General features: G+C 45.6%; 2 protein-coding genes across 2 annotated transcripts; both read left to right on the top strand.

Moving 5' to 3' along the window:
* Positions 1 to 1889: 1889 nt before the first annotated feature.
* PtA15_11A401 (uncharacterized protein) lies at positions 1890 to 2267 on the top strand (the record flags this gene model as incomplete). The annotated part of the gene is made up of 2 exons (XM_053161306.1): positions 1890 to 2108; positions 2169 to 2267. 2 exons carry the CDS (start codon positions 1890 to 1892, stop codon positions 2265 to 2267), a joined length of 318 nt encoding a protein of 105 aa, XP_053025265.1.
* Positions 2268 to 7954: 5687 nt separating this feature from the next.
* PtA15_11A400 (uncharacterized protein) lies at positions 7955 to 9348 on the top strand (the record flags this gene model as incomplete). The annotated part of the gene is made up of 5 exons (XM_053161305.1): positions 7955 to 7984; positions 8062 to 8408; positions 8468 to 8616; positions 8686 to 8740; positions 8772 to 9348. The coding sequence occupies 5 exons, from the start codon at positions 7955 to 7957 to the stop codon at positions 9346 to 9348; spliced, it is 1158 nt and encodes a 385-aa protein (XP_053025264.1).
* Positions 9349 to 9842: the final 494 nt, after the last annotated feature.

The following is a 9842-nucleotide window of genomic DNA, read 5'->3' as shown; positions in this document are numbered from 1 at the left end:
TTGTTCTGGTACGCTTGCTGGGACATGGCATCCATCCATTGCCCCGATACATCCTTCAAAAAATGGTGTAAATTTTGGGTTGTCGAGGATAGATTCATGTGTGACATTGCGACGGGGAGAAACAATATACTTGCTCTGGAGCTGGAGAAAGAGGTAAATCACATGATGAAAGATTCGAGAGATTGTTTCGCCACTGTGCTGGAATCGGTCTTGAGTTTGCCTGTTGGTCCCGTTTTGTCCAACAATGTATAAGAAGATAGCCAATTGTTCGTCCATGCTGACTAGCTTTGAGACCGGTTCACAGTTGATTGATAGAAGCTCATCCGAGCAAATCCTGAACACATTGATTGAGATTCGGAACATTGCCTGAGCCCGTAGTTGGTTGCCATTCAAGATGTGTCTGACGTATGCATCACCTGTTAAGATGCTATTGTTGTAAGGCTGCTTGATTGTCTTGGACCACTGACGGAGGCCAATGAGTATAATGATGAATAGCGCCATCCTCTTTCGTCGGAGCTGGTGCTGTTTTTGTTTTTGAAGCATGTTGGGTTGTGCCATGGCAAGGGTGATGAGCGTGTATGACACCGAGTGGAGTTTTATTTGCCAAACAGTCTTGCAATAAGCGGGCACTATAAAATTTATTGAGCAGATGCGCCAAACATACATATGATAAATTTATTGGTGGGATAATTGGTTTATGACACTCGGAATTCATTTTGGGTGTTATGAAATTTATTATGCAATTTATAATATCACACTGGGCGTCCAAACGGGGCCTTAATAAGGCTGAAAAAAAATAGCAACTTGCTACCACTGTGGCGGGCGGGGCACAGGTATATGGGCTCAGTGGAAAAGGGGCTTAAGACGCTTTGTATGTAGATGAGAAATAGGATGATTTTCAAAGGAAGAGGCAGAAAGTCCTCATATTTATAGTAAAAAGTATGTACAAGAACATTGCGCGCATGATAGAGAGAGAGCATGAAACATCAGGGAAAGTATAGGAACATGGCTGAAACCTGGGCCAGGCTGGGCTGAGCCTGTCAGCCTTAGAGTCAACTCAGCTGACTTAAATTCTGCCTTTTTCTACTTTTTACATATGAATTACTTCATATCTTTTTCATCTTTTGAAATAACATTGTTTTGACTTCATATTCTGTTTCCTCATGCAATTTTAACCCTAGTTACAACTTACCAACTCTTTTTAACTACATTCCTTCCCTGAGTTATTGAGTTGTGGCGCGCATGCGCAGTTGTGACGTGTCAGCGCTACCAGGCGCGCCAAACCACATGTACATATGTAAATTACATAAGCAAACTGTGAAAATTTTCGTAGTCTGGATCCCCCTTTCCTGAGGCGGATCTACAGACTTCAGCACACCAGAACCACCACCCAGATAACCCCAGGATCACCACCAAAGAGCTTACAACACTCCCAGTATACCTACCGTCACAGGCGCCTAGGATATTGACAGTAAGTAACCTCTTTCACTGAACCTTGTTTATCTCAGAGGTACAACTCTGTGTCTTGCTTGATCTGCTCTTTTCTGCTGGCCTTTGCCTCTTCTTGATCACAGGGCTGTCCCTCCATATCTGCTGGCCTTTGCCTTTTCTTGATCACAGGGCTGTCCCTTCATATCTGCATTCTTTTTCTTGATGGCACGCGAGCAAGGCACGCAGGAGGGTGCCAAAGTCCATGCGCAGGATCGGACGGGCGTGTTTCGTAGACCAGCGGTCCGCCCGTGATAGAATAGACAGGCCTGAGCGTTGGTCAAGAATGTAGTCTTGAGTCGATAAAGAGTCTCTATCCCCAAGATCTCTTCCCCTTGCGCAACTGGGCGAAGAAGCGTGCTTTGGCCGAGGCGGCAGCCACCCGCGAGCAAGTCAGCAACATGGCTCCTCCGCATGGCAGCTATCTCAAGAAGACTGTCAAGGTTGACCTGCATTTTGATCTTTTCCCGGCAATCACGGCTGACCTGGAGGCGGGAGAGGCGGCAAGGAAAGCAACCAAGGCAAGGGGCAAAGATTTCAAAGGAAGACTGCCAACAAATAACAAGCCATTGTACCCTCAACCACCAACAGATGCCGAAATGAAAGCTGCTTGTGCCATTGTCAACGACCCCAAGCAATTTACCTTGTACGATCATGGCCATGTTTGAGTCTTTGAGAAGTATACCAAGAAGGAAACCCCCAAGAACGCCCCCAAGGACCCCCGCAAGAACGCCCCCAAGAACACCCCCAAGAACCTCCACAAGAATGAGACAGAGTGAAAACACTACTGGATCAACCCCATGAGACACACACAAACCATGTGAATTCCAATCTTTGAAAAAGCAACCCTTGACGTGTTTCTCTGTCTTGATCTTGTGACAGAGTCAACCCATGACAGATTCAACCCGGGACATAGTCAACCCAGGGCATAGTCATAAGGTGACAGAGTCAACCTGGTACATAGTTATTGTGCTACAGAGTTGATGTGTGCCAGTAGTGATCCATGGGATCACAAATGTCAGGGGGGGTACATGCTCAATCCCTGACATTTGTGATCCCTTGATGGGAGTGATCCTGTCACAGAGTCATCCCACAAGTGCAGTGATCCCTTGAAACAGGCAGCCCATGACACAGGCAGCCCATGACACAGGCAACCCGCCAGTGAGTCATCCCTTGAGTCAGGCAACCCATGACAGAGGCAGCCCTTGAAACAGTCACCCCATGAGCAAGTCAACCAGTGACAGTAGTGATTGCGTCACACATGCAATCAGTGACAGAGGCAACTCGTGACATAGTCACCGGCTAACCCAGTCAACTTGTAACAGAGCCCACATGTGACATAGTATGTGTAACAGAGTCAATGCGTGACAGAGTCAATGTGTGACACAGAGTCAATGTGTGACAGAGTCAGGGGCAGGGTTAGGGTTAGGGTGGCCAGAAAGTCAGGGGTTTCTACTTTCAACCTTTTCCCGCACTCGGGCTAGCTGAGGACTCATCACCCCTACTAGCCCTAGAGAAATGTACACCCTAAAGCGCATAGCATCAGCTGTGGCGCCGTAAAAACCGGGTGAAGTTTACACTATCCTCGACACAAGTACTAGAAATAAACAGCAGTGAATGCTAAATTGATGTGGCTTTTGCAAGAAAAAAACCACATAGGTTTCCCTTTAAAGAAACTTGACTATCCAGAAGGAAGCTAAAAAATTGTGACTGGATTAAACTTATCTAATCCAGGATCCCTCCACGTTTCTTTGGTGAGAGGAGGCTGTAGCACTCTCTAGCACAGCTTGGCAGCACTCTTCTGAAGAGTTAGCATTGCCAGTGGACGTGCATTCCCACCATAATAACCTTGACTTCTGCTTATCTTGATCCTGCTCAGTTTCTCTCTCTTTTTCTCTCTCTCTTTATATTTGTATTTTCTTTATCCAAAGAAATCCAAATATTACCCCCCCTTTTTTCTTCTGTCCTGCTGTCACTATAGAGACTCAGGCTCACAGGGCCATAGTTATCATAACCAAGGTGAGCTAAGGAGGCCAACCAGCTGCTAAGTAGCGGTCGGGTTACCAAGTTAGCCCAACGGCTACAATTGCCGCTTGCCGCACCGTACGCGGGTTGCGGTTGGTCAGGAGCAGGATAGTCAGGTGGACAAACAGCTCCAGATTGTTCCAATCGGTCTTGGCGCCGGATGCCTGGTGCAAGTTTGTAGGAATTCAGACCATAACCCGCAGCAACCTTTACGGAAGCTCGCGCGGCCAGACCAAGGCGCAAGCCCAGCTGCAAGTAAAGGTTAGCCCATTTCGCAGTCCAGACCCCAGCCCTAACCACGGCAAAGCTGACGCAAAGTATCCTGAAGATTGCTTTGTTGATTGCAGAAGCTTCACTAGCCAGAACCTTAAAGTTCACAGAACATAGACAAGCTCAAGCTCAGCCCAGAACCTTGTACGTCCCAAGAAGAAGCAAAAAGCAGACTTACAGCCATTCTGAAAAAGCTTGGCTTCTTTGGAAGGAATTTCCGCTGGAAATTTGTTCTGTATTTGTCAATGTATGTGCATCCAACATCAAGGTTGGACACATGATATCCTGACCTGCAAGCGCAGTCGCTTGCAGGATCCCACCAATCAAGCCGTTTGGTAGCGAAAGAAAAACACACCGGCCGCTGGGACCAGCACCTTCCAACCTCGCAACCATGATCAGAATGCCATCCAGGGTAGAATCAGCCAAATCGCTTGATTCTGAACTCAGAATTAGGAAAAAATGAAAGGAACAAGATGATTGAGGGCATCTGGCTGCTGTATATGCACCCTGCATATAAGAATGAGGTGGGCATGAATATACATATGTCCAACCTTGCCAGTGATTATTGGCAAATCCGATACAAAGTTTGGGTGGAAATTCCTTCCAACAAAGCCAAGCTTTTTTGGAATGGCTGTAACTTTGAGGCTGACTTTATCGTTGCAGAACTCTTGCGGAACGACTCGGACTCAAAACCCAGACAGACCTGCTCTCAAGACTATCGTCGGAGGCCTTAGCTATCAGTAAGCACAGAAAACAGACTACAGACCATAAAGCATAAAGAACAGAAAACTAATACGGCAAACCGTTCCCAAACAAACAGACCAAGATCAAGCAGACCAATACAGACAGGACAAGGCAAAGTTACTCCGGTAACTCGACCTGCATCCGTGAGTAGAAGAAGACAAGAAAACAGAACAAATCAGAAAAGAGACTGACGCCGGGCCTATGGCCGTCTAGAGCGTAGGAGCACCAACAGACAACCTCAAGATAGACGAAGGCAGTGCAAGCGCACAATCCATTCCTTCCACTTCCAACCAGACTCTTTACCGGGTGCAACCTGCCTGCTTTTAGGTGCTTACCCACAATAATCTTCTTGCTCAGATTCTCTTTTATCTCATAAGTATTGTGTTTTGAATAATTCTTGTACATTTGGTATCCCCCCCCCCCCCCCCTCCATCACAAAAACACCAACTTCACTTGATGTATGCCAAAAATGGGGTTCCCTCATGACAGATTCTACTCATATCCAGCTACCAGTGCCTCCCAGACCCCAAAAGTGTAACTTTTGAACTTTCCGGTGCAGAACTGATTTTGGAAAAGTGTCCAAGCTTTTTTCAAAACACAATACATTTCACCAGGGGAGATATGTTCCCACTCCCCAGGGAGTGCCAGAGCTGAATTTGATGTGAGTTTTGGTTGGATGTGAGCCTGGTGTGCATCAGTAACTCATCCCTAAATGAATTGAAGTGGATGCAGAAGTGAGTCAAAAGTCAGTCAGAATTGGTTTGGGAGTCAACACAAAGTTGTGTAGAATTATTTTGTTTTCTAGGTACAACTAGTGGAAAAAATATGATGAAATGATATTTCACCCCCAAGTCCAACTCACCAATTGCCCCTGTTTGATGATGTCAAAGGATAGGAAAGCAAAATTGCCATTCTTGAATGTAATTCCTGTAAAAAAAATGAGTTTCTTGTAATTCACATTATATGCCCTCATGTACAAAATTAGAGTAAAAGTCAACTTGGTATTATTGGGTTTAGAATTTTGGAATGTGGTAATGTTGCAGTAAAATTAGTGAAACCCATTTTCTTGGAAATGCTGTAATTAATTTGAATTTGGCTAAAAAAAATAGTGATAAAATATTGTGTTGGGGTGAAAGTTTGAGGTAAGTCAAGGTTGGATTGCAGTGCCACCCCAGTTTGGCCACATATCCTGACCTCTTCACAAAAATGTTTGTGTGATTTTTTGTTTTCTTTTTGCTTTTCAAAATCCACATGTGCACATGCAAGTGAATTTTTTTGCACTTTGCTAATAGTCACCCTAATGTACGTGCGTACATTGAGGTGGAAATATCACAGGATGGGCCTTTCACAGCCACATGAAAAGTAAAAACTTTGTGTTGAGACCCCAATTGTCCCCCTGATGTACGCGAGTACATGAGGGGGACAATATGACATACTGCGCCTTTCACATCCCCATGAAAAGGACACACAGGTCATGGAGCCAAGAAAGGCCTATATTTTGGATGAGTTCTGGATGAATTCCAGATGAGTTCTGGATTATTCCTTGGCAAGTTATGGTTTATTTCAGGATGATTTCCAACTGATTTCAAGCTGACTTCCAGTCTTGTTCATACTGTCAGCTGGCTACTATGGCAGAGCCACCGTGACAAGATACAAATGAAAATATATAAGTAGTTTTACATATGAAAGAGACATTATTACTCTTACATATGTAAAACTACGCAAAAACATTAAATACATATGTAAATAATTGATTACTTAGCTTTGTGTAATCAATAAGTAAAATATTATAGAAGATTCTGATTCTACGGGTAAAATAGCCTAGGGTACCTCACTCACACGTATCCTTAATTATTATCCCTTCCTTGTGTAAACTAACTTCAAAGTTTAAGCAAGTGCATCACGCCCCGCGTGAATGCACTTGTATGCATATATATATATATAAGTACATATTTTTACACCCAGTTTTAGTGACGTAACTGAGGTGTTGTGTATAGTTTAAAAGATGGCTTTATTTGTTGCGTGGCGCACCCAAGCCCGCGTGCTCTGTTGCCTAGAGCTCAAGCCCGCGCGCAAGGTGTACATATATGCATATTGCATAAACTGGCCCGTAACCAATGCGCCTAGGCTACTAGTAAGTGAGAATGGGCCAGAATACGCCCCAATAGCAAAATTACATGTGTTATATGTCTTGTACACATGTAATTAAACACCAAACAAGATGTAATTACCACGTCATTCAATATAAAAACATTCTAGACTGAAAAGAACTCTTGTAGCGTGCTCAGGAGAGACTAGAAAGCGCCCCAGCTTCTCCCAAACCTCACTACATGTAAATTACAACTGTAGTAAATATGAAGAAGGGGTCAAATGAACTGGAGCACTTAATAAGCGCCTCCAGAACTTGTATGAAGCACTGCTTGCACGTGTACAAGTGCACAGAAGCCAGTTCTAGTACCTTCTGTGGCACATTTCCACGGAAATGAGCGTCACAGAACCCCCAAACCAGCCCCCATGACGTGTAAGGCATGTGTAAAATCACGCAGAAACTCTGTAAATGGTCCTTGGCAACCCTTGTATCCAAGCCACAAGGTTCCACGACCCACAGCGCCTTCTAGCGCAACCAAATTGCCTCAGAATGCGCCCACAAGTGTCCCCATGTCCCCTGGGCGCCCCTGGAGGCCTGCCTATGCTATAAAAAGGGCCCTTTCTCCGCCCAAAAGGAGATTCGCCAGCTTTACATTACCTACTAGAATTTTACCCGCCTTCAACAGCCTCAATAGCCTGTGATTTGCCAGGTAAAATACCTACTTTTGTGATTTTTAGCCCCAATTTCCGCCCTGAAGCTGTCCAGTAACCACCCTGCCCTCAAGATTACCTCCTCTGAGCGCCTCCAACTGCCCAACTTCACGCCTGAAGAACCTCAAGTGACTCTAGGGTCTTATACTAGTAAGTTTAAGCCCCTTCTCTTGAGATTCTCCGCCATTTCTTTCTGGGATTTGAAACACCCCTGTTTACAGGCCCCAGTTCTTCATTCTAGAGGGATTGGATGACTTCCCGTTGGTTCTGGGGGCCTCCCAGATCCCACTTTAGGAGAAAATTTTGTAATTTTCCCCGGTCTTAATTTACACAAGGGTTTTATTGGATTTCTAAAATCTTATCCTCATATCCTGTCCGGTATGATGAAATCTTATTCTCTGAGCAGATCGGACAGGCATATACCCTACCTGACATCACCGTCTCCGGTCGGAGATCCACTGGAAAAGATAGATGATAGACTGAGAGGACATATATCCTACCCGATATCACCGTCCCTGGTCAGAAATCCATCAGAAAAGATCCCTTCAAGTCCTTTGGAACCATTGTATCCTACCTTCCTCATTGAAATCCCTCCACTTCTGCTTTAGCATACCACCTTCAGTAAACAATGAGTCAAGCAAGTCCGCCATCCGAAGAAGTCAGCCTCAAACTTTGACTCAAACTCAAGGAAATCAACCAACTCAACAACCCGCGGGTGAAAACAACACCGGCCAGAGGAGGAATGCGGGGCGTCAACCCGGCTCACAAGGCTACTCCCACGAGGACTCCACCGCTCTTGTGGAGATTGTGAAGGGAATACTTCCTTTAGGAAGTAATGAGTGGCAAAAGGTTCATGAGCTCTACTCGGATTATGCAGCTCGTAATGGTCGAACCCCCCGCGACTGTGAACCATTGAAGATGAAGTTTAAAGCGTTGGCGACGGCAAAGAAGCCAACCGCAGATCCAACTTGTCCTACTTGGATTCGGGAGGCAAAACGCGCGAACTTTTTAATCAAAGAGAGATCACGTACCATTACTATGGTTGATGAGGAATACACCGCGGAGGAGAGTGGCAACGAGAGGTATGTTGCACCCTTGTTCTGAAGCTGCATACACATCAAACTAACCTATGCTCTTTCAGAAACGGAGTGGGGAATCCGGTCCCTCTTTCTCCGGGTGATGGACGCTTAGATGGCGAGGGCGAGCCTGGCGAGTCCCAATCTTCCCGAGGAACCCTTTTTTTCGGGCTGGAGTGCTTCTCAATCGCAGCTACCCGACGATCCAACACAGGTTGATGAGGAGCCAGACTTGGCGGATGCGGAAGAAAATGACACTCATCAGGCCGGCGACCTCTCTCAGAGCTCCATCAGCCAAACGGGAGCTACTACACACTCGCCGATTGCTCCCGCATCAAGTGACTGAAACAACTTGTCTCAGGCTCGCAGCTTCCTCACCCATCGTTCAAATGCCCAATCGCAAACCTCGACCAGGGCCACTTCGGCTGTTTCGGGGTCCTCGCGTCGTACTTCGAACTCGCAAGGTGGAATTCAAGGTTCTCTGGCTTCCTTTTTTGACCCAGAAGCCCGTCAATCTCGCGAGATGGAGTCCAGTTTGTCTCAATTTTATGCATTACGGCTGCAAGATGCAACCAGTACCATCAACCGCTTGCAAGATGAAGCCAATCGCCTCCGAGAGGGAATAAACATCCCAGTTCTTCGCTTGCAGGAGGAGTTACAACAAGTCCGCAAGGAACTGGCCGAGAAGACCTCCAAGAACCAAACTTTGAAGCACAGCTTTGAGATGTTACAACTCCGAATGGAGTTGAGCCACCAAGTTCCTGCGACCCTTCAAGCCTCCGGTCCTAGTCCTTACTTGAGGAACCTGTTTGCCAATCCAATTCCGTTCCACTCGGCCGCATCTACTTCCAATCTGTTCCACTCGGCTGCTCCTAATTCCACTCCATTCCCCTCTTCTTCCACCCGGGAAGGCCAAAATGGTGCCCCTCCTCCAAACACCCAATGATTTTGTTTATGTCCTTCTTCCCTTTAGCTAGTGTTTATGTATATCAGATAGTTGTTTCTCCTCCACTTGCCAGTCTCACCTCTCCGCTTACTCTCTCAGTAATAGTCTGATTTGCTCTTGCAGTGTCAAGAGCATCCTCTCCTTGGTTTTCTAGTCTCTTGTCACCTCTGATTCTCTCAATATCTCAATATCGTCTTGGTTTCATGGATTGTAGTTGTTGAGCATCCAAACAAATAAGTTTTTTTTGTTCCCTTTGCACAAAAGGGGTTTTTTTTTTTATTTGTCAATTGGAATGCAAAGCACTACAACCCATATTTTTGATTTTTATGAGAGTCAAGGCAAGTTTGTTCTGGGCTCATTGGTCATAATCAAGAAATAGAGGGAAATCAAGGAGTAGACAAACATTGAGGAAAAGAAGGTAATTTGTAAAGGACATGTGTGTCAGAGCCAACTATCATAATCTCCTACAGAGATTTCCCGGTTTCTGAAAAAAA

Source organism: Puccinia triticina, chromosome 11A (genome assembly GCF_026914185.1).
Source record: "Puccinia triticina chromosome 11A, complete sequence".
Taxonomy (NCBI): Eukaryota; Fungi; Basidiomycota; class Pucciniomycetes; order Pucciniales; family Pucciniaceae; genus Puccinia; species Puccinia triticina.
Note: the sequence above shows the minus strand (reverse complement) of the source record. Positions and strands in the feature narration are given on the sequence as shown.